This window comes from Choloepus didactylus, chromosome 2 (genome assembly GCF_015220235.1).
Source record: "Choloepus didactylus isolate mChoDid1 chromosome 2, mChoDid1.pri, whole genome shotgun sequence".
NCBI classification, from domain to species: Eukaryota; Metazoa; Chordata; class Mammalia; order Pilosa; family Megalonychidae; genus Choloepus; species Choloepus didactylus.
In genome coordinates this window covers 117,810,755-117,836,379 of record NC_051308.1, presented here as the reverse complement: position 1 = coordinate 117,836,379, position 25,625 = coordinate 117,810,755, and the positions used below count along the sequence as shown (strand labels likewise).

The 25,625-nt window shown below is 40.6% G+C and overlaps 1 protein-coding gene across 10 annotated transcripts in view; it reads right to left on the bottom strand.

Moving 5' to 3' along the window:
- Nucleotides 1-25,625, bottom strand: part of PDZK1 (PDZ domain containing 1) — a 51,824-nt gene that overhangs the window by 3,684 nt on the left and 22,515 nt on the right. For 6 of the 10 annotated variants that reach the window (XM_037826179.1, XM_037826182.1, XM_037826184.1 and 3 more), the window contains 7 exons: nucleotides 15,096-15,307; nucleotides 14,118-14,367; nucleotides 12,266-12,402; nucleotides 11,185-11,380; nucleotides 9,349-9,545; nucleotides 1,345-1,569; nucleotides 388-678 (listed from right to left, as the gene is read on the bottom strand). In XM_037826179.1, the coding sequence (XP_037682107.1) occupies nucleotides 388-678; nucleotides 1,345-1,569; nucleotides 9,349-9,545; nucleotides 11,185-11,380; nucleotides 12,266-12,402; nucleotides 14,118-14,367; nucleotides 15,096-15,305 (1,506 nt within the window). In that variant the 5' untranslated portion in view covers nucleotides 15,306-15,307. Of the gene's footprint in view, nucleotides 1-387; nucleotides 679-1,344; nucleotides 1,570-9,348; nucleotides 9,546-11,184; nucleotides 11,381-12,265; nucleotides 12,403-14,117; nucleotides 14,368-15,095; nucleotides 15,336-25,625 lie in introns of those variants that run through there. The other 4 variants (XM_037826185.1, XM_037826183.1, XM_037826186.1 and 1 more) reach the window with 2 other exon arrangements.

Sequence of the window (25,625 nt, the reverse complement as noted above, 5' to 3'; positions counted from 1 at the left end):
AGCATTCTTGCTTTATGAATGGGGAAATTGAGGCACAAAGAAAGTAAATTAATTTGTCCAAGGCTGGTAAGTGGCAGAGCCAGAATTTGTACCCAGATAGTCTGATTTAGCTTCATCTGGTGGTTCCCATTATAATTTGATAAACTTCTCACTTTTATTTCCTGATTTATTGACTCCAGACTGTAGCTTCTATGCATGAAAAATAAGAAATTTGTTGCCCTTCTAATTACCTGCTCTCCCCCCAAAGTGCCTTGAGTTGTTAGTTATCTTTACATTGTCATTTTCTAGTATCTTAAGAACCTGTGGTAAACATGGACATGAGGTATACTTATTAAAGACTTTACTCTGGTAAGTTAGAATCACTAAAAGAAATGCATGACCACTCACTCGTTCTTTTGTAGTACATGAGTCGGGCTCTAACTCTGCCAGTGCTCCTTCTTTGGATTCCAGGGGGTCATCCAATGGATCAGCCATGGAGGAAACAATAGGGATTTTCTTAGCCTGGAAATAATCAAAGGCCTTCTTTCCACAGACCAAGAATATAACATTCTTCCCACTGCTCTGTATTCTGTCCACCACCTTCTCATATGGTTCATCCAGCACATTTACCCCATTCACTTCAATGATGATGTCCTCATCTTCTAGCCCAGCCAGATCGGCAGGGCTACCCTTCTGCACCTGTGAAGAGAAGTTGAGTTATCAGTTCCAAACATGGACAAAGAAATGTTCAGTTAGCGTTACTTCAGAGGGTAGATGAAGAGTTTGAAAATTTGTTCTTAACCATGTTATTTTCCCTTGAGGTACAGAAGTTAAGAAAGGTGCTCTAATGCTTTTCTACTTATGCAGGCTACAATTTCCATACTCAAATGAGCTGTAAGACAAATGGGTTGAGTATGATATTTTGTGTCAGAGGGGTTGAAAGCATTGGCTTTCATTGGTCCCCCCTTCTTCACTCCTAACTTGAGAGTTGTAGAAATAGTCTTCTCACGGTCAGTCCTTACAGGGTAGGAGCATTATGCCAAATGCACAGAGCAAATAAGTAGCACTCCCAGTCAGGGTTGATACTGATTGTGAGCTAGAGTCATGTCAATTTTCTCTCTTTATTTGATTTGAAATTATCTAAAGAGACAATTAGGTGGAACAGATATTTGAGCTTGGGATATACTAATGGCTAATTTAAAGGGTACAGGACTATGAAGGCATTAAACTGAATCCAAGTGTGACCAAATACGGCTAGGCCTGCAAAGTTAACCTTTGTAGCAAGCCACCCATGGGTGAGAGAAGAGACTCTCCTAATTGAGACCTCCCTGTGTTAGTTGGGCTGCTGGAACCAGATTACCGTACCTCCTTGACGAATGAGCCTGGCAGATCCTGAATTGCATTTAAGCGAAAGCCATAGCCATTTTCACCTTTAACCAGCCTGCAGAGTTTAGGTTTCCGATCTCCTACTTCCTCTGTAGTATCTGGACTTGAGACCTCCAGAGAAGCAGAAGTAGGAGCTGGAGCCTCCTTGATAGAACCATTGGGCAGTTCTTGACTTTGATAGTAGAGAAACGGAGAAAAATGAGCCTTTTGGAAATTGGAAAAAAAAAAAATTGACTTTATTGTAAGTATGACTAGTTATACTTTATTAAATGTATTGGTGCATACATGTTCCACTCCTCTTCTGGATACATCTGATTGTGGGCTGTAAAATTTCTCTACTACACTAATCAGAAAAGGTATGAAAGAAGATTGAGCTTGGTTATGCAGTAACATGTCTAAACATATATACAAATACATACCAAAAAAAAAAGCAATATACAATGTACCAGGAACCTGTTTAACAGAATTGCTCATTTCTTCTGATATTGATAGTTTCTTTTGTGATAGTGAGCAAGTCGCTGAAGAATCCATAGGCAATCTCCATGTTGGAAGATTATACACATTTGAGTGACTAGTGCAGTATCTGATACATAGTAATTCTTTTGGCCTTCCCCCCCTTAGTAAGATGATCTTCAGAGCTCCTTGAAAGAGAAACATGAAACACTGTTTTTGTCACGGTCTGAAAACAGCTATCAAGAAAAAGAGTTCTAACTGTATCAGCTATTACATGGTTACATGTGGTAACAAAAGTTCATTCCAATCCTTTGCTACTTGCCTCACCCCTTCCAGTCTTGGGATGTGTAGTGCTCAATATATTTTACTATTTATTATTATAAGCTGGCTCTTCTGTTAGGCCAACCTTCCCACTATCTTTAAATACATTTAATCCATCTTACCTCCCAGACCATCCACCTAAGAAAGGCAGATATGGCAATGAGCTTTAACATGGAAGAGGCATAGAACAGGAAACATGACTGATTTTTTAATAGGTTTAAGAGCTCATCTCTCTGGGGGCTTTAGTTGAAAAGGTTAGAAGGGTAGATTTAGATATGGTAAGAGCCTGTAACAGCAGTGAAATTGCTGCCCACAAGTGTCCAGGACATTTGTTAGGCAACGAACAGAAAAATAAGCAGTTGAAGATGAGTTCAGTGTGTGATCTGCCCCTAATCACACTGTTCGGCATCCTGGCTAAAATTAGATTTTGGGTCCCCAGATTAGCATCTGTCTTAACTAACCACAAGACTTTATCTCCTTCCTTTCTAAAGAATAGCACCAGCTCAGAACCTCTTAATTACCCAATTCAACTAACTTCAGATCCTTTCAGTAATATGCTTGGAAACCAGTCCACACTGAAGCCTTTCTTTCCTTAAGATGTGGAAAATTATCAAAGTGACTCATACTATGCAAAACAGTTCTATTAGCCCTAGCCAAAAAAGCAAATCAACTATTTGACAGTAGCATCTTGAGGCAACATACAGTAACATTAAAGTTTAAACACTTAATGAGTTTTTATTCATCTTTCAAATATTTGAGTGTTTAGTATGTGCCAAGGACTGTTCTCAGTGTTTGTTTTGTTCACTGATATATTTCAAAGATCACCCCCACCCCTGCCACAGTAAGCTACACAGGGGTAGGGGGAAGAGGAAGAGAAACAGGCAGGCATCTTCTTAGAATTCTCCCTTGTATTAACCAAACGGCAGAATTATAGTTTGAACATTCTAAGTTTATTCTGTCATAAGATTAGGAGGAATTGGAAAGGACTTGATACTAGAATCCCCATTACAACAGCCTGAACACTGAACTTCCAACTTCTGCTCAACCTTTTCCAACAAATGAGAGCTCCCTATTCTGCAGAAATGGTTCATCCCATTGCTGGCAGTTGCAGTTGTTCAGTTCTCAAACCAAAAGTCAGCTTTCTTTATTTTCTCTATTTATCAAGCTCTGCCCTATGGAACGCTTCAAAAATAAATCTACACATTCTCCCTTGTAATTATAGCCTTTCAAATTCTTGAAGATGCTTTCCCTTCTTCCCCAAAGCCTATGCTTTTTCAAGCTAATTACTGATACGGTAGCTTCCAAAACTGCCCTGGTTTCATTTCTTCTCACCGGCCTTCTTAAAGTGAGGTTCTCAGAACTAGACACAATACTTGATTTAACAAACGTAACATGCATGCCAGGCATTATTCTGAACACTCATCTTACCCTCATGCCCTCCCTTTTACAACTGAGAAAACTCTGGCACAGAAAGGGTACATCACATCACTAGTAATTCCAAATGCAGTTTGACCAAGTGTAAGACTCTCATCTCCAGAAGCCAGGTGTCAATTAATGCAACTATAAATTGCCTTTTCTGGGTGGGGGAAACTGCTGAGTATCATCAAATTCCTGGTCTCAAAGGCAATCTCACCATTTGGTTTTCATACAGTTTTAAGTTAGTATAGCACTTGAAATTCATTTCTGTTGAAACTATTGTTAGTTTTTATTCTTTCTATCCTGACTAAATATTTTGAGTATCAGTTATACTCCCCAGTACATTAATTATCCATCAAAGCTTTAAGTTATCTGAAAGTATCATATATATTTTCTGTGACTATCCAAATTTGATAATAAACTAGCTTACAATAGGAACAAGTAGCATATCATTAGAGGCTTCTATTCAGGTTGACATTGTTTTATCAGGTATTCTTTATGTATGGTTCTTCAGCTAGCTAGAAATCCATTAACTTTTCTAACATCCAGTCCACACTTTAACCTTGTTTGCAGAGATAATCTTGAAAAATTTAATAAAAATGTGTTGCCAAGAGGAAGGACGGTATAAGGAATTAAGAGTCCAAGATCTTGGGTACAAATATTGGCTTCACTCTTTACTGAGCTAGGTGATTATAGCAAATCACTTAGTCCCTCCCTAAGCTTCAGTTGCCTAATCTGTAAAAAGGAGCTAATTCCACCCACCTACCCCCACAATATTCCTCCTTCTGAATCATTTAATTACCCTTGGATGCTTCTGTTATTATATAACACATAAAACAAGAACCATTTTTTATATTCATCTTTTATGTTGACCTAGCAAGGCAGACAGTACTTAGAAAGCCCTCATGTCTATTAAACTAAACTGAAACTCAGTTCCTGTGAAGAACGTACAACAAAATGTTATAAAACCTCAAGACTTACCTGTAGTAGCTGTTAAACAATTAAAAATTGGTAAGAGGAAGAAAGGTTAGTTTGATACAACTTAGTTTGGTGAATCTGTTTCTATTCCCTTTGCTAAGAGCTTACAAGCTGTTTAATAATCCTGTCTATGCTTTTACATGAGATTGATGAAATTTACTGTTCTCCAATTTAAAATCCAGTTCCTATTTTTTGAAAGTTAGGGCTACATCTGCCTATTTCCAGGCTCCTGTTGTCCACAGAATTTCTCACATCACCAAGAGTAATTCTGCAATTATTATTTGCAAATTCTTTCATGATCTTGAGTCTAAAGGCTTAAATTTATTTAGCAAACACTTAGCATTCTCTTATCACTACTCATGTGAGCTTAACTCCAGCCTTAATGATAATTGTTATGCCCCTTCCAGTTTGGAGAACATTGTAAGACGGTATAATGGAAAGAACATGGAATTTGAAGTCAGACCTAGATTTAATCTAGGCTTAACCACTTAGTTGTTCTGTGGCCACATACAATTTTCCCAGCCCTCTCTTTTCTCACTTGTAAAATAGTGATGTTAATACCTATCGGTATCTGGCAGGATAATTATATGGACAGAATGAAATCATGCATGGCAAGTATCTAGTACTTAATAAGGATCCCAATGTAAATTCTTATTCCCCAGTTTCTTCTTTCTTCATCATTTACAGTTTAGCAGTGACTGCCACTGTATTTACAAAGTATACAGTATGAGACAAATACTAAGTTAAGTACCATATATATCACAGCATTCAACCTTAACAGCCATCATACAGATGAGAAAATAAGGCTCAGAAAGGTAAAGTGGTATGTCCAGGGTTATGTAGTGAGTGGCCCAGCCACGATTTGAAACCAACCCAATCCAATTCCGTAGCCCATATTTTTAACCATTATCTCTTACCCCTCCCCAACAAGCAGGGCTTATTCCTTCTTAGTCTTGCTCCAAACAACTGATTTAAGCACTTTTATCTTTATTTTCATAGGCTCAGCTAGACTTTGGCTTTCCTGATAGTACTCTTACCATTTCCTACAAATTTATGCCAATATTTGCCCTTAATTATTTACTCCTTAAGCCATTTTATAGATTTTTTTTTATTGTCAAGCAGTTATATTAGTTTCTCAAAGTAAGAGCCTCTTCTTCAGAATTGTACATATAGTCAGTATTTAATTTACTTAATGCCCTGAAACCAGCTCCTCTTTGGTCATATACCAGTCTTGTGTGTTTTTTTAGGTATCAATTGAAAGAAAATGATAGCTCAGTAATTTGCTTATTAGTGTAAACTAAGAGAATAGGTAATTAGATTTAGACACTTGAGTAATCTACTCTTAAAATGTGATGAATACACTCATGGTTTTTACAAATGATTTGGATTGTCTCCCAGGGTAAGAATCTATGGAAAGTTCCAAATGATTCAAAGGAATGTACATTAAAAAGTACCTACTTTTCCCTTTTCTCTTGGCTGTTATAATTTTCAACAAGTTATACTCATTTTCCTACAGCCAGGTTCCTAATTGCAAACCAGTTCTTCATTAGTTGTCAAAACTCTCTTCCTGAGTTAGTACTGGAATTTCTCATTTGTCAGTGCCTGGATGACCTAACTTTGAAGATTTCTATTTTCTCCCTCTAAGGAAGAATCTGCTCATGTCCCTCTTGTACCAGCAATGGAACAAGTCTTCCACTTGCCAACCTGTAATACTGCATTTGATTCTGTTTCTTCTTGAAATCTTTCCTTTTGTCTTCCATTTGGAATTACTACACTTGAAACCTTTGTCTTCTTTGGTGAACTTTTCAAGGAGGGAGACTAGCTGGCATTTACAGCCCATATGACAACTACTCTAAGTAGGACAAGAAACCTAGATTACATCCTTAACCATCATTAGAACCCTCTCCTTGTCCCGTCTACCCATCACACCTTTGGAGTCTCAATAGTACATGGATTTGTGCCTAAGAGTCTCCTCCTGAATGCCTCTTTGTTGCTCAGATGTGGCCCTCTCTCTCTGGCTAAGCCAACTTGAAAGGTGAAATCACTGCCCTCCCCCCTACGTGGGATCAGACACCCAGGGGAGTGAATCTCCCTGGCAACGTAGAATATGACTCCCGGGGAGGAATGTAGACCCGGCATCGTGGGACGGAGAACATCTTCTTGACCAAAAGGGGGATGTGAAATGAAATGAAATTAGCTTTAGTAACAGAGAGATTCCAAAAGGAGCCGAGAGGTCACTCTGGTGGGCACTCTTATGCACACTTTAGACAACCCTTTCTAGGTTCTAAAGAATTGGGGTAGCTGGTAGTGGATACCTGAAACTATCAAACTACAACCCAGAACCCATGAATCTCGAAGACAGTTGTATAAAAATGTAGCTTATGAGGGGTGACAATGGGATTGGGAAAGCCATAAGGACTACACTCCACTTTGTCTAGTTTATGGATGGATGAGTAGAAAAATAGGGGAAGGAAACAAACAGACAAAGGTACCCAGTGTTCTTTTTTACTTCAATTGCTCTTTTTCACTCTAATTATTATTCTTGTTATTTGTGTGTGTGTGCTAATGAAGGTGTTAGGGATTGATTTAGGTGATGAATGTACAACTATGTAATGGTACTGTGAACAATCGAATGTACGATTTGTTTTGTATGACTGCGTGGTATGTGAATATATCTCAATAAAATGAAGATTAAAAAAAAAAATAGTACATGGAATGGGCAACATCAGTGTACCATTCACAAGTAAGTTTCATTATCCCTATTGTTTTGTTTGTCCTTTGCCTCAACTAATTTTACCAACTCAGATAGTTTTTCCCTTTGTAGATGGAAAACTGAAAGATTTGATGTGCCCAGTTGTCTGTCTACAGTTACCTATTAGAATCTTGTTACTCTGTGTTTCTACTTCAATTAAAACATAGCCAAGTACAATAAGACAGAGAGAGGAAAAAGAAAGTTGAGAATGACTTTCATTATACCTTTACCTTAGGAAGCACACATTTGCCCTTATAACTTCTAAGAAGCCACTTGTGTTACGATGGGAGCCTCTGTTTGGGAAAACCTGGGATTCCAATAGCAAATACACCTACCTGAAACTCTTTGGAACCAAAATTTCACCCTCTGGCCTCTGAACTTACCATTCTCTTATCCTGAGCCTCCTGTTCTCTCTCATCCTGATAACCAATCCCTTCACCCTTCTATCATCTTCCAAAATCAGCCACCTCCCATCCCTAGCCAGCCTAGATCCTGCCAACATGCAACTCTGTCTGTTTGATACCCCTGAAAATAATTACCAATTCTGGATTATTACAACTGTCTGCCTTCCCTCCTATGCAGGGTTGTTCAACCCAAATATGTTAATGGATTCCAATTTATCTCCAACATCAACTAAGCCCTTAGCTATACTGAGCGATCCTGTGTACTCATCTTTTCCTTCTACTCTTCACAACAGTTATTTCAAAATATCATTGCTTTTAAAGTCCCTTGACTACCAATCCCCCATTCTCAGTAAATGAGGCCATATTCTATTTAAGAGGAAAAGGCCCTATGCAGTGGGAAATCTTTTTCTTCTACCTGTGATCTCAATTCTATCCTTCTACCCTCAGGAGCCTCACTCTCTGCCCAGTATCTTTAGCATTTCTTCTCAGGTTCATTCCCTTCTGTTTAAATACTCATGTCCCTACCATCTTTTGGACGAAAAAGTCTTCCCACCTTAAATTTTCTTCTAGCCACTGTGCTCTCATCTCATCTTCACAATTAAGCCTCTTGAAAACAAAAAAGTAGTCTATATTCAACCTTTACTTCATCCATTCACTCTATAATTTCCATTTTGCCCCCAGCATTCTATTGAAAGTATTTTTCCCAGTTTCTTCATCATGGCTAAATCCAACAGGCAAGTAGTTATTTAACCTCTCTCTGATGTTTAATTCTGTGGTTTATTCCCTCCTTCTTAAGTCTACTTCTAGGGCTTTCTAGCACCTTACTTTGGTTCTCACCTCCTCCTAACTCTTCTTTCTCAGACTCCTTCGATTACTACTTCCTCTGCCACCACCACCACCCCCCCCCCCCCGTGTGTCTTTTCTCCAGAGTTCTGTCTTCAATGCACACACAATCCTGGGGACTCACAAATCCTATGGCTTTAACTACAACCTATAAGCTGAGGAGTCCCAAATCTGTATCTTAAGTCCAGATCCTTCTCCTAAATTCCATATCTGTGTATTCTTCACTAACAATAGCCTCATTTCAACCTTCTATTAACACCTCAAAACACAATTCCCCTAGCCTTCAGCTAAAGTCTGAACTCCCTAATATGTCCTAGACACTCTATCACTGGTACCTTTTTACCTTTCCAGTCTATCTCATAACACTCTACTCTCTAGCCACACTGAGGTTCTTGGCTTTTCTCCAAATGAACTACATTCCCTCACATTTCACATACTGCTCTATTAGGGGTACATGCAGCCCTACACCAACCATCCCCCTTATATCTAATACCTGTTCTTATTTCCAGATCAGCTCACACATTACATTGTTCATAAAAGCTTTCTCATCTGGGTTAGATGATCTGTAGGTTCTTGAAGCAACCTGTGTATATCTCTATCATGGCATTTATCATTTTTTTCTTAGTCTAATTTTTGGTCTGTGTACCTCCACTAAACTGAGTTTGTTTTTTTTTTTTTTTTAAGGGAAAGGGCCTAGTCTGAACACCCAGGACTTCACTTGGCAATGGGGACAAAGGAATATATCAACCAAAGTTTGAGAGCATGAGAGAATGGGTTCAACCTTAACACATGAATGTGTGACCTTGTATTACTTACCAATCTATACAGGTTGTCCGTCTCTTTGTCTACCACCAACAGTGAGGTCTGATCTCCACTTTCCCTAATGATTTTCACCACACTGTCATGATCAAGGGCTTCCACAGACTTGCCATTGACAGCAACCACCAGGTCATTGCTCTTCAGGCCAGCCTCCTCTGCTGGACTTCCAGGATCTATGTCCTTAATGATTTGACCTAACACCATCCCCCACAAAAAAAAAAAAAAAAAAAAAAAATAGAATAAGATTATCAGACAGGCCCCTAAAGCTGCTTCAAACAAACTATGGGATTTCTGCTGTAGCCCAAGGCCCTGAGGAAATAATTATAGAAGGCATTTTGAGTGCAACTACTGTCCATCCCCCTGGCATCCCAGGAAGCCTGTGAGCACCCTATCCACCCTCATTTCCTGCTCAGAACTCACTCCAAGAACAAACCTAGCCATTAATAATGAAAGGATCTTTTTTAAAAAAGTATGTTGTTACTAAAAGTGTCTGATATTCAACCTTGACTAAACAGCATGCTAAGCATCAAGTGTTAGTAAATTCCCAAGAAGTCAGTGGGCATACTTGTATCCATACATCTTATGCAGAAGCTAGGCCATAAAAAGGGGAGAAGGGAAGAATGAAGGACAAAACTGAAGGCTTCAGGCCCTAGGAGACCCATGCTTTCCCATGCTGGCATTGTAGTAGTAACTGGGTTTATTCAGTTGTGAATGTAGTCCCTATCAGCTGTAGAACCAGATCCAAACTCCTCAGTCTGACATCGAAGGTCCCTCACCATCTCTTTCCAACCTATGATTCTAACCTGGTTTCCTGTTCTACACATTAGATTCCAACCAGTCAAACCACTTATATTTTCCTCTTTGTTCCCCTGGCTCTTACCTTCCTGGAATGACCTTTCTTTGCCACCTGCTCCATTGCCTTATCCAAATTCTACCCATACAGCAGGGCCTGAGCACAAGTGCCACCTCTACTATGGCCTTCCAATTCATTTTTAGTGAGAAATGCTTAATCGTGAACTTCCACAGTGCTTTATCAAACCCTGTATTAAGGTGTTTATCACTGTCTACCTTGAGTTATGGATATATATGTCTTATCTCCTCTACTAAATGGCAGTCTCCTTGACTAAAGAATTCTTGTCTGATTCATTTGGTACTTTCAAAGACCCTGAGGATGTTTTGTGCATAATATGAACAAAATTAACATTTGATGAATTAATGTGAGGATATATAATGAAAAGAAAATCTCAACTTTTGAGTGATTTACAGGTTGCATGGCCTGAACACACATTCTTTTATGTGTTTTCCTTCCCTGAAAGGACCTCAGTTCTTTCCCTGTTGAGTTACAAGGAAGTAGAAGGACTCCAGGTTCTGTAGGATTCGCAGATCTTGACGCACCCCTCTGCCCTAGATCCAGTGGTGTGCTGGAGCTGGCTCATATCAGCTCATGACAGCCAATTCTGTGCATCTCTTCTCAACTTTGTGTTCAGTGATATCATGTTGGTAGCTTGAAATTGGCCATGGTGGGACTATTTACACCACAGAAATCAATAAATTAGGGCTTTCTTCTTCTTTTTTCTTTTTTAAGAGAGCCAACTTACCAGCACATCACTGCACATGTCCCAAATTCTTGCTTTATCATTCTGCTATTGAAGCTTTGGGATGCCAATGTCAGGCTCCCCATGTGACATAGGAACAACCCAGTTATGCTTCCTATTTTCTTACTGTCTCCTGTTGCATCTGGTGGGAAGTCGGGGATATAATAGAACTCTGGAGTAAGACTGGGGTGAAGAATTAGATGATTCCACTGCCACATTTTCTGCTCTAGTGCCTTACCTTTCTTTTCTGGGCCTGCCCTTAGGTAAAACCCATAGCCATTGCTTCCCTTCTTCATCTCTACAACCCGGGGCTTGTGGGGTAGCAGTTTCAAACTGGCTGTTTCTCTATTGAATTTTATCTTCTGCTCACTGTGGTGCCTATCAGTGTCCTTATCCACCAGCAGGAACATGACATGGCTTCCTGACTTCTTCACCTGCAACAACACACACATGTGAGGAATTATATCAACCCTCAAGTACGATGCTGGGGAATAGGAAAGTTTCTGCATCTAGTTTCTGCATATAGTTTCTACACACAGTCTCTAGAATCAACAGGAAACATGGTATGAGAGGCCTGAGTTGAATCTGTGTTATACTATTTCCAGCCACCTAACTGGTATTTATCTACCTTCACTTCTACAGTTGTTGTTGGCCCTTTTGTTAAGGATGACCTCACCCACACAGATGCCAACCAAAACCAAGTGAAAGTTGGAATTCAGAAATCAGAGAGAGGTACTTAAGTGAAGGCTAGAAAGGAGCTTGGAAAAGAAAAGAAAGTAAGGGTCCACTTTGATAGATCATTCTACTAAGAGAAGATATGGTTGATCAATTTTCAAGATTCCATATGACCTCAAAAGAAAACCTCAATGTTTTCCATGTTGCATGGAACTATGCTGGAATATAAGATTAGGAAGTAACAAGCTATCCAGAACACCAATGTGTAGTTCTATATTCATCACCACATTGGTTATCTTCCAGTTAGTATCAAAACAATTAGTAGCATCGGCTCAACATTGAATTTATTAGAAATTTGGAGAGCACTCCCAATCAGATATAAATAAGACCCAAAAGATAAAGTTAGTGGTTCTTTAAACCACTTTTCTTAAAGATGACATGAAACTAATGAAGACCTTATTCCAAAACTCCATATTAACACCACCTGTGCCACTAGTGAGTTGTTCACCCTTAATACAGAGGGGCAACTCAGTTAGATGTTCCTCCCATTATAAACTTTCTGGCCCCTACCACCCGTCTTCCTGGCACTTCCTATGAGGGTAGAGTGAAAGATAGGGTAAGAAAAGTACCCCTCCGGGGTCTACCTTTTCAACCACTTCCTCATGGCTGGCATTTTCTACATTCTCACCATTCACTTCAATCACGTGATCATCAGCAAGGATACCAGCTTTCATAGCTACGCCTTGAGGTATTATATCAGTCATGTATACTCCTTTTTTCCCTGGAAAAGTGTAGGGGGTAGACAAATGTTACAATCCATTGCACATATAAATTAGAAATCTAGCTTTTCTCCTAATAATGTGAAAGTGGAACTTCCAAATTTTACAGCTAACTCAAATAGACCTTGGTTTCTGATCTAGAAATGCAATTATAGCTCTGAGCACAAAGTTTAACACAGCCTTAGTCATTTGGTATTTGTCGATTTGAATAGAATTTCTGATACCAACTAAATGCATAGAAGGAAATCTGAGGTGGCATTGGCCTCTTAAACCAGAAAGCACCAAAGTGCCCAGGCTGTATCATCGTGTCACATCCCCTTTCTATGCTTTTATAGAATTAAAAGGCATCCACACCATCCCCACCTCTTTGATTGGTACTATCACCAATCATCACATAGGAGTCATTAAATCTCACTGATACAGGCTTACCAGGGCAGAGGTGCAGGAGGAAGGGGAAAACGCAAGCATACGTAGGTGGTGTGATTTACTTCTTAAAGAAATGTTTTCAATTCTTTCAAGATTTTAATATTTCAATCTTGGCAAATGGCAGTTTCATAATGACTAGATAAATAATTTGTAAAAAATATAGTAACTTAAACTCTGCCTCCTTAAACACTTAACATTTCTACTGTTAGCTGTTGTATATTTGCTATGAAGACAACTTTTTTTTTCATAAAGCTAACCTAACCCATTCACCATGTAAGCACAAGAGCCAAGTGAGTAGAACCTGAATTATAATTTTTTAATCATTTTACTGAATGGACTTCTGGGAAATGCCATGCTTCCTTTTGACCACCTACCTATAGCAATGGGTTTAATAACTGACAAACTTGAGATATACTTGTAGCTAGATTGTATCTGTTGTTACAGCTTACCCTTGGAAATAATTTTATATTTCCCATTGGTCTTCTCCTTTATCACGTACCAAATTATGACCTACGCCCAGATGCCTCACTAATGCCAAAAAGAACAGGGCAGCAGCAACATTCGAGGTAGAACCAACAGGTCAACATAGCTCCTACGGCTCCAACCTAGATCCCAGAGAAACCATTGCAGAACAGTGGTCCACTGAGCACAGGTTGGTCTGTGCCTCTGAAATTCTAGAAACGGAACTTTTAGTACTCCCTGATGGTTGGAGTTTCTCAAATGTGCCTCTCAGAGGTCAGCGAAGCACCTCAGAACACCTGAGGCTGACCACAGCTGAGGAAATTATTTAATTGTTACGGCAGGGTAAGGATTTTTGCAGTATCCTCAGCACTTATCACAATGTCTGGCACATCAATGAATGTGTTGAATAAGTGAATAAGTGGACACTCTGAGGAATGAAAAGAAGATACCAGTCTTTAGTCAAAAGTAGCTATTATGAAGAACCCCCTTTTTCTTTCTCTTGCCTCTTATTCAGCATTCTCCCCTGCACCAAAGGAAACTGGAAGAATAACAAAAAGCACCAGCCTCTAACCCTCTGGCCTCAAAGGCTCAGTTAACAAACACTAGGGAACTGGAGTGCCCATGCCCTGCTGCTGACCCCTCATTGCACAATGCTGCAATGCTAGGGAAAGGGTGGGAAGGGAGGGAAAGGGAGCAAAGCTGCTGTGAGATATCCATGGCAACTGAAAAGTTAGTCCAAGAGGAAAAGTCATTAACCAATAACATCTTTCTTCTGGAAAGCTGGTTGTCCATGACACACCACCACCCCCTCACTCCCGCATAAGCTCACCACGGACAGTTTTCAGAGAGAAGCCATAGCTGTTCCCCTCCTTCACCAGGTAGCACAGCCGAGGCTGGCTCCAAGTCTCTGCTCCACCATTCATCACTGGGGGCAGTTCCTTATCACTCAAATCCGTCGTCTTCAGACTTTGACCCAACTCCTTCAAGTTCACCTGTTTCTTAATGGCTTTCTCATAGGAATTCCCATCCAGAACTAGTAAAGTCACTGAATGTCCACTCTGTCTGACCAGATCCACAACCTAGGATGAATTAAGGAAAAGATAACTTTATCCAATAAGCTTCTACCAACCACCAAAGGAAAATGCTCACCATCTGGCTCACAATCTAGCCCTGGAGATTCTGATAGCGACCCTGGCACCCAAGTAGGAAGCAGATAGTACCCCACCGACCTCTATCCTAGCCTTGCTGAGATCCAGGTACAGATTAGGCTGGGCCTTTGGCACTGTTGAATCTAGGGTGACCTGAACCCAGAGCAGAGGGCTCTTGTGAGGATAGGTCCATCCTGGAGATGAATGCTGCCCTAGAGCAAACAGTTCCTCCCAGGCCTATGAAGAGAACATGGTATGATGAAAAGAATAGTCACAGAACTGGGCTCAAGGCCCTCCTATAAATTCACTGCATGAACATATTAGCCAATTAAGTCCTCTGAGTCTTAACTTCCTCACCTGTGAAATGGTGCTATCTACCTCACAGGGTTGTGGTGAAGATATAGCAACGTAATATGAAACTGCCCAGCACAGTTCCTGGCATATAGCAAGCAAGCAATGCATGTTAGGACTGACACTATTCAAATCTAGGAATAATTTTTGCAGTTTTGGTTAATTCTTGGGAACTTGCATGACCAGCAGAAGGTACAAAGTGGCAGCCAGGAAAGAATCACTCTCCACTGGCCCCAGAAACTACACCCAGCCGAGAAGCAGGCGGGCTGAAAAGATCTGGGAAAGAGAATTCCAAATGTCTCATTTACCTGCATATGCTCTTCCTTGTCCACAAAGACACCATTGATCCTAAGAACTCTGTCTCCATCCTGAAGGCCACCCTTCTCTGCTGGGCTACCCTTCTCAACCACCCGGACCAGGTGGCCATCAGTGTCCTTCTCAATTCGCAGGAAGAAGCCATAACATTGTCCTTCTTGTTTGAACAGCTTACATTCTCGGGGTTTGAAAGCAGAGGCCATTTCTGTAATGAAATACAAGGGGATAAATCTCTGCAAAAAAAAAAAAAAAAAATCTTAACTGGCATGAGAACCCTATCGCCCGTCTCCCATAATTCTATTTTTCCAATCATAGCTATCTAGAGTGTTTGGGTATCAATGATGATGGTGGAGGAGGCCACTTTCCAGGCCTTGTTACTGACTTCCAAATCTATTTCCCAGGGTATGGTCTTCTTTCTTGAGTTCCAGACCCATATATTTGACGTGATCCTAGACACAAATGCTTCAATTCTAATAGCTCCAAAACCAAACTTCTCTTTCCTCCCTGACCTGAAGAAATTAGGTCCATGTATATGACCCCCAAAATTTAACTTTTGTTAAATGTCTACTTTTATTCAAATCTTTGAAAAGCCTAGCTAGGTATTGAGGATAAATCTGTAGATAAGATAGACCCATATCTTGCCCGTCAGAGAGAACATAATTACATTTTTACAATAACATTTTATGCTAGGGAAGAATAGTGATGAGGGAGAATGTAACAAAGGATTTTAGGCATAGGGAATGGGGTGGGAAGGATTAGGAGTCAGGTGAGGTAGGGCAGGACAAAGACCTCAAACAATTAAAAAACAGAGAAGCCAGACCTGATACATGGGAGATTTTTTAAAAAGTGAGTTACAGGACGCTGAAGTTTCTACTTAGAGCAGAATAGGAATGCCCAAGAGAAAGGATTCTGTGGCCAGGTCAGTTTTCTCCCTCTGGAAGCAACTTTCTTTTCCATCCATCCCTTGCCCCATTGTAGGAGCAAGGTCATGGGTCATAGGAGGAAAGGACCTAAGCGTGGAAACCAACAGCTGGGGGACTTTGACACCCAGTTATTGCTCCAAGGAAGCCTCCTGCCAGTGCTACCTGACCCCTCTCCTCTTAAACCTTTTTCTTTCATAGGCAAATAAGAATGGGGCCCAGAACAAGGCAGAGGGCCTAAGAGCAGAAGGCTGCAGTTCCGGTAGCTCATGAAGCTGTTTGAAGAGCAAGCACTCATTATTCCCTACCAGTAGATCAGAGAACAAACCATCTGCACCTTCCCTCCTGGAAGGAACAAACAGAGTGTAGGAGGAGGGTGAGGAATAGGCAGCAACGTGCTCCAACCTCCCTAGAAGCCAGGCCTTGGTGACTCAAGATAGCCATCTCTGACCTTAGTGCCCACAGAGACTCTCAGCGCCAATGACTCTGCCATTTCACACAGTCTTAAAGTCTGGCAGCCACGCAGCCAGTGACATGAACGACCAAGCAGCCAAGAACACAAAAAAACATATGTTTTTCCCAGCAATCTCTTACCAAGGGCTCGGGGCTTGAGCTCCCCACAGGCCCACACCACTGAGGAAAAAGGGAAGAGAAAGCAAAGCCCCGTTCCCTTCTGCACCTTGGGAGAGCTGAGCAGTTCTGCCATAGAGAAGACACAAGCAGCCATCTGGAAATGCTGCTTTGGGGAGGAAAGGGGAGAAGCAGGTGGTTAGAGGAAAGGGCCCCCTACAGAGCCAGGTTTCCTCACTTGAAGGAGGCACCTTTGTATGGCCCATTCTGGCTCTCTGACCTTTTATGTCCCTTCCTGCTAATCACCTGAGCCAGCTTTCCAGCTCAAATCCACATCAACATCCAAGCTTGCTTCCAGACCCCCATAGGGCTGAAAAGCCTTGAAGGGAAAAAAAATTCTGAAATTCTGGGATAATTCTAGGGAAACTTCATCCAAATCTGATGAAATTTGAAATACAAGATGCTATCTTTTCATAAAGAGGAATGAAGTTGTTTCAGGATATTTGTTTTCCCATTGCCATTGCTTTGCTTTATTTTGTTTGGAAATGTTTTTTTATTTGATAAACAAAGTAATTTTAAAATTAGAAAAAAAAAAAAAAAAAGAGGTTTGACTGTTTATGACCAACATTTGAATGCTCATTTTTTAAAGCAGCTGCCCCTTAGCCCTTCTATTTGGGCTAAGAATAGAAAATGAAACCTCATTCATAGGACTATTGTCAGATTCCAGAAAAAGAATCTAGCATATAGAAGGAATTTCTCACCTTGGGACCCCACAGTTTATCTCATAGAAACCAAATGCACCATAAACTAAAGGAAGAAGGCTGTTCAAGCCACGGTGGTGCCTCAACTCCCAAAAGGCGGATGAAGCAAGATCAGATATGTCCATAAGATGAACAACTACAAGCATGCAGAAAGGCCTGCCCTCTCTAGATAGATAGCACAGCTGCATTTCAAAGAAGAATAGTGCATCAGAACCCTAGCAACCAGTCAGCTCAAAAATTGATAGGCTGGTTTATAATGTAGAATGTAGGGGAACTAGCAGTAGAGAGCAATTAAGGAAGGGGGAACAAGAATCCAAGAAGAACAGATAAGCTATTTAACGTTCTGGGGATACCCAGAAATGACTATGGTCTGTTAATTTCTGATGGATATAGTAGGAACAAGTTCACAGAAATGTTGCTATATTATGTAACTTTCTTGGGGTAAAGTAGGAACATGTTGGAAGTTAAGCAGTTATCTTAGGTTAGTTGTCTTTTTCTTACTCCCTTGTTATGGTCTCTTTGAAATGTTCTTTTATTGTATGTTTGTTTTCTTTTTAACTTTTTTTTTCATACAGTTGATTTAAAAAAGAAGGGAAAGTTAAAAAAAAAAAAAAAAAAAAGAAAAACAAGGAAAAAAAAAAAAGATGTAGTGCCCCCTTGAGGAGCCTGTGGAGAATGCAGGGGTATTCGCCTACCCCACCTCCATGGTTGCTAACATGACCACAGACATAGGGGACTGGTGGTTTGATGGGTTGAGCCCTCTACCATAAGTTTTACCCTTGGGAAGACGGTTGCTGCAAAGGAGAGGCTAGGCCTCACTATATTTGTGCCTAAGAGTCTCCTCCTGAATGCCTCTTTGTTGCTCAGATGTGGCCCTCTCTCTCTGGCTAAGCCAACTTGAAAGGTGAAATCACTGCCCTCCCCCCTACGTGGGATCAGACACCCAGGGGAGTGAATCTCCCTGGCAACGTGGAATATGACTCCCGGGGAGGAATGTAGACCCGGCATCGTGGGACGGAGAACATCTTCTTGACCAAAAGGGGGATGTGAAAGGAAATGAAATAAGCTTCAGTGGCAGAGAGATTCCAAAACGAGCCGAGAGATCACTCTGGTGGGCACTCTTACGCACACTTTAGACAACCCTTTTTAGGTTCTAAAGAATTGGGGTAGCTGGTGGTGGATACCTGAAACTATCAAACTACAACCCAGAACCCATGAATCTCGAAGACAGTTGTATAAAAATGTAGCTTATGAGGGGTGACAATGGGATTGGGAATGCCATAAGGACCAAACTCCACTTTGTCTAGTTTATGGATGGATGTGTAGAAAAGTAGGGGAAGGAAACAAACAGACAAAGGTACCCAGTGTTCTTTTTTACTTCAATTGCTCTTTTTCACTCTAATTATTATTCTTGTTATTTTTGTGTGTGCTAATGAAGGTGTCAGGGATTGATTTAGGTGATGAATGTACAACTATGTAATGGTACTGTAAACAATCGAAAGTACAATTTGTTTTGTATGACTGCGTGGTATGTGAATATATCTCAATAAAATGATGATAAAAAAAAAAGAGTCAGGATGAGTAATGAACATGTTCTAAAATTGATCATGGGGATGTATGCACCACTATGTGATGATACTGTAAGCCACAGATTGTATACGCTGGATGGTTTGTATGCTTTGTGAATATATCTCAATAAAAATGCAAAAAAATAAAAAATTAAAAAAAATTAAAAGAAAATGGTACTCTTAAAAACTATTGTTGGACATGAAAATTAGGAAAGCCAATTAAGAGTCAAAAAATGACAAGACAAGACGTCTGGGAGGAAGTCCAACAAATTATTGACAGTGATTATATCTAGGAAGGGAAGTAGGAATGAACGTAGCAGTGAAGCGGGACTTCTGTGGTTTGCTCTGTATTTTTTTTATATTGTTGGAATTGTAATCAATTGTTTTGGGAGACATTGCTATTGCCTCCCCCAAATCCACTACTCTTCTTCTTTACTAACAGAATATAAACGTGAATTGAGATGGCAAACTGCCCATCTAAATTTCTTATCTTCCCAGACTCCTTCAGATGGACTTGTGCTATAATTTGGGTCAATAAGATATAAGAGGATGTCCATTAGGGGCTTCTGCAAAAGTTTTTTGTTTTTAGTTTTTTATTGTGGTGATATACATAGAACATGAAATTTCCTCTTTCAACCTCTAGAAACCTGTAATCTACTTTCTGCCTTTATGAATTTCCATATTCTATGCAATTCATGTGGTGAAATCATTTAGGATTTGTCCTTTTGTGTCTGACTTATTTCACTAAAAATGGTGTCTTCGGGGTTCATCTGTGTTGGAGCATGTGTCATAAATTCGTTCCTTTTTAAGACTAAGTAGTATTCCACTGTATATGTTTATACAACATTTTGTTTGTCCATTCATCTGTTGATGGACACTTGGGTTGCTTCCATATTTTAGATATTGTAAATAAAGCCTCTATATACAAAAAAAAAAAAATTGATAGGCACTCACCCAATCAAGGCACAGGACACCACTCAGCAGTCACCCTTCCCAACGTGGGGTTTTTTTCCTTAAAAAATGCGGCTCCCGGAACAAGATTCGGAGCCATCTTCTTTCTTTCTTTTCGCTGGCTCCCTCCCACCTGCTTTCTTCCTCTAATAAACCTTAAACTCTCTACTTAAACTATGACTTGCTGCGTTGTGTGGATCCTTGAATGACTCCCACCTAACAACTATCCTGCATTTGGGGAGAAGCGAGGAGAAGTAAAATTTTCCTGTGCTTCTTTCCTGTGTCTCACTAGAGGCCTGAAAGCCTAACAGAGAAGGAAACACAAATCATTATTTCTTGACAAAATTCAAGTTGTTTGTTTGTTTGATTAAGTTTTTGGACAGCCAGACGGTAAGCACTCGGATCTGCTTTTGTGGCTTTGAAGCTGTTTTCTTTTCACAGCCTATGGCTGAAGCCAGTTTGCACCAATAGAAATACTGAAATTCCACAATACTCATTAGTCAACACCTTCCTCTCCAAGCCCCCGACTGTCTCCAGCCACCACACCTGCCCTCCCCACAATCCAACAACTACCTGATTAATGCCGGCGCCCACCCATTGGTCCAACCACATCCAATCGATTAAATATTTTAACACCCTCAACTGTACAATGAGGAAATCTGATTGAAACTCCAAAAGTCTGGCACTACATTGAACCCTTGGGGTCCCCAAACTGTTTCCTTTGCCATATTGCAGAAACGCAATGCAACTAGAAGTCAAGAGGGCTGGGCTCTGGTCCAGCTCAAGTTGTGCTTCCATCTGGTCCAAATCCTGTTGTTAAACTGGCCAGGTCAGGGCTGAGATCAGTCACAGTAGCAAGACTGCCGCAGCTGGGGAAGCCTGGGACCCTGTTTCTACGGACACTGTTTCCTGTTTCTCCACCCCACACTCCATCTTCTGCTTCCTGAGAACACCGCAGATCAGACAGATCCCTGTCGTGGACAGACACATAACTAGTGAGGACCTGTGAGTTTCTACAATATCAGCAATCTGAAGCTGGTGTCTATTAAATCTTTAGCAGGCTTTATTTCCCAGTTCAAATAGACAAAATAAAATACTGGAAATGAAAGCAAGCTATAACCATTTCTGAGCTCTGGGGGAAAAGTCAATACTTGTCAACAAAGTTGCTTGTCTGAGAAAGAAAAGAAAGAGCTGGCCTCCCCACAGATGGGAAAGGGCTAAGGGGTGAGAGCCAGAGATTCTTTAAAAATCAATCTTAATTGTTAATCATGTTAATCATACCTTTAGACCCTGCCTTTCTTTCAAAAATATTAAATTATTGCTACCAGGAAAGAGAAGAAAATGCCCATGGTCAGGAAGAAAAATTAGGTACATTTTAGAAGTTAGGAGGGCCAGGTGATGCCCACCAAGGAGGTTAGGTGGGACCTCTGGATGGCCAGAGAAGAATGAACTAAAGCCACTAGGCTGTTTTCCACAGGAAAGAAACAGCTGGTGGGACCCAGGGGATCCTTCTTCCAAACCCATGTCAGGGCAAGTTTCCTGGGCCCCCAGCCAGCCACCAGGAGGAGCCCATCTACAACCCTGAATCAACACCCACCATCTCCAGCTCCTCTGCAGTGAGAGCTGAAGTCTGAGCTGGGGGCTGCTCCTGAGGGGATCAGGGCCACATAAGCCAGAACCAAACAGCCAAAAGAATAGCTCAGTTGGCCAAGACTGAGCTGAAAAGTTTCATTTTCAGCTCAGTGTACGTGTCTGTGGCTAGAATCTACATGATTTTCCTCAGCAGAGTTGCCTAGGTCTATGTTTGGCTCATTGGGGAAGGAGTGAGAATCCATTTCAATTGATCCAGATTCAGCGAGGCTTGTAGTGAAGACTGAGCGTCCTGCAGTTCTCTAAGATAATTGTCACATGTGCAAATGTCTGATTAAAAAATATCATGGGTAGTAATGTTCATTAGCCTATCCAGGGCAAGGGACAGAGGTTGGGGGTTGGTGCAATACGTGACAGGGATGTCTGGATGCAAATATGTATGTATTTATCTATGAGCTCATTTATATAAGGATATATGAGCAAATTAGCAAATATTAGGAAATACACTAAAGCAGGGATCTTAAAGCTAACTTAGCTCATCAAGAATCCATGTCTTCTGAGAAATATTCAGGCATTTAAGAGTCTGAAAGTCAATAGGAACCTATAAAGAACACAAAGCATTTCCCAAATGCAAGCATGAACACAAGGTTCTCTGAAACATTTCCTGCTCTAAAGCAAAGATATTTGTCTAGTGCCTATGAGCTTCAGGCATTATTTGTTTTGTTTTTTAAGGAAATCTGGAACTGCTATAGCCAGATAAAACACAGGCAGGAGAAAGGCAAATTCAACTAAGGGAGGAGAAATGGCAGCTCAATTCCTTGAGAAGCAAAGTTAGCAAGAATAACCGAATCTTTATCCCCTCAGTCCTGAGAGTTCACTCATGCCCGCTAGCACCAGCTGGTTCCATCAGAGTGAACAGATATACTTGGTTGCAATTGTTTACCTTTATCAGTTGACACTAGCAATAATAAAGCATGTTACTGTTTGCAAACTCACTATATATCAGGAATAGTATATTATCTCATTTAATCCTCACAATCACCTTACAAATTTGGTTCTCAACTTGGTTGCCCCTCAAAATTACCTGTAGAACTCCATAAAAACAGACGCTTAGGCCACACAGATTGACTGACTTGGAATCTCCAATTTGAAACCTGAATATGAGAATGTTTAGAATCCCCACCAGGTTTTTAAGTAACTAGCACTTAAAAGCACCCTATGCCCCTAACTTCTCTGCTCTCCCCTCTTAGGATAACTCCCTCCTGGGTTACAGAAAAATTTCAAGGTTGGGTGAACTATTAACAGCCACCCGGAGCTCACCTTTACTCAACCTGAGAAACCAAGCTGACAGTCTGGTTAGAATAGGTCCCTGGTCACACCTTTAGCCTTGAGGGTTCAGCTCTGCCACAATCAGTGCCGCAACCGACAGTGCAGCAGTGTGTGGCAACCTAAAGTCGGTGGCTTGTGCCCCCTCCCCAAGGTCCAGTCCTGAGCCAGGCAAACTTAGAACCAAATAGGTTAACCCGTAACAGCTCCCATGGATTCTTTATGTTATGAAATACGTCTGAAGAAACTACTGCTCCCTTCAACCCCCAAAACCTAACAACCTTAAAAGCAGAAGCCAGTCCTCCTTCCCCACCACCCAAAGGGTAGAGTCTGGAACCCTATTCATGTCTGAGGCCCAACCAGTCATTCTGTGATTCTACCAGTCATCTTGCAAAACCCCGAGTAAGAGTGGCACTTGCTAGTTCTACTTTTTAGATTTCCTTGCTCCCAATGAACCTCATCTCTCTCTATTTCCCCATGCAATTAGCTTCTTTAATTATCATGCTGCAGCTGTGAAATCTGGTCTAGGAACATAAACATAGGTCCTTCAACTTTCCACTATGCATCAGGAAAACATTACCCCAGACCTGATTTCATTTATACATGCCACAAATGTTCACCCCACACTTACATGCAAAACCCTCTTAAGTGGTTGATAGGACAAAGTGAGATGGCACTCTTATTCTCAAGGGACATTATAGTTGAATAGGGGTGAAGAAATAGTTTTAGTATAAAAATAGCTAAGACTATGAGCAGATTATAAATACCATAAAAGCTACAATATGGGACAAAGTAGGAAAGGTTTTGTGAATTAGGTAGGATTTGATTTGGACCTCAATGAGAGATGGGTGCGATTTCATCCAGTACAGACATGGGAAAAGAACATTTTAGACATAGAAATAGTGTGGACATCAAGGCATGGGAGTGGGAAAGTTCTTAGGCATGGTCAAGGAAGCAATGAAAACCCAATATAGCTGAAGGATAGCCAACAAGAAGGGAAATTATGGGTAACAAACCAGACTGTAAAGGCAGCTTACAGCTGGGGCATGGAGGTCTTGAAAACAATCCCAAGGGGTCTGGCCTTAATTTGGTGGTTAGCAGACACCACTCAAGGTTTTTCAGTAAAGGAACAACAGGATCAGAGTTATACTCCAAGAACAGTGGGTGGGATGGACTGGAACAAAAACACACTGAAGGGAGGCCAGGTAAGAGGCTATTGTAACAATCCTACACACAAGCAGTAAAGGGCCTGCCCCAGGGTGGTAGCCATGAGGACAGAACAGAGGTGACAGAGATGGATGGAACTACAGAGAGGACTGAGTGACAGATCGTACTGACTCTTCCACCCTGTTCTCTCAGACTTCTCCATAAAGAGACGGCCTTAGACAGAACAGGTGTGACAATACAGATATCCAAAACATTTATTTATGCTGCCCATGACTAGCGTCCAGGAGGTGCAACATGTTTGCCGCATCCAATAAATGTAGGAGTCCATAGACTCATGTTACTCCCCGAGTTACTGTTTACTTCACATACATGTAATTTTATTGTGTTTTTTCTCATCATGGTTTCATGGCCATGAGGAGGGAGCTTCTGTTGCACAGAGGGGTACATGAACTGAAAGCAGGGACACAAATAGACATCTACACACCGATGTTTACAGCAGCATTATTCACGATTACAAACAGATGGAAATATCCCAAATGTCCATCAACTGACAAGTAGATAAACCGTGGTACACACATACAATGGACTATTATGCAGCTGTAAGATGAAATAAAGTCACGATGTGTGCAACAACTTGGATGAAACTTGAGGACATTATGTTGAACAAAATAAGCCTGAAACAAAAGGACAGATACTGTTTGGTCTCACTAATATGAACTAACTATAATGAGCAAACTCTGAGTTAAATTTGAGAACACAGGACATCAGGAGATCCAAAGAGGGTAGAGACTGGGCATTTAATGCTTAAGGAGTAGAGAATGTTTAACAAGATTGATTGTAAAGGTTCAGAAATGGAGAGAACAAAATTGTATGATGGTAGCATAATATTGTAAGCATAATGAACAAAGCTGTATAAATATGGTTAAAAGAGGAAGGCTAGGGACATGTATGACACCAGAGGGAACGATAAAGGATAAAAACTGGGACTATATAACTTAATGAAACCGGGAGTGGACAATGATGGTGATTAATTGTACAAATATAAGAAAGTTTTTACATGAACAAGGACAAATGTATGTCACTATTACAAGGTGTTAATAATGTGTTGTATGGCATAAAAATACAATTAATTTAAACTAAGGTCCTATAGTAACAGTAGCATTATAATATTCTTTCATTAATTGTAACAAAGGCACTATACAAAAGCTAAACGTCAATAATGGGGGGATATAAGGGGTATGGGAATTTTTTCTTCAGAAGAAATGAGAATGTTCTCATATTGACTATAGTGGTAAATGCATAACTATGTGACTATATCAAGAGCCATTGACTGTACACTTAGGATGGAGTGTATGGTGTGTGAATAAAACTGTTTAAAAAAAAAAAAAAAGACAACACTATGGGCTAGGTACTTTGATTATCAGGTTAGGCATTTTCTCTCTACTCACTCCAGACCACCTCTGCAAGTTAGTTTTCACTGCTTAAAGGTCAGGGCTGAAGATTTTGTTCCCATAAAATAAAGCTCAAATAATAAACTAAGGTTTCTCTGAACCCAGAAGTACTATGTAAATCTGAAAGCTGGGCCATTACAAAAATAGAACCAATTGCCATGTATCAAGGAGCTATAAGATTCCCGTGAGCTTCTGTGGGATTTCAAGACCAAGCTGGAT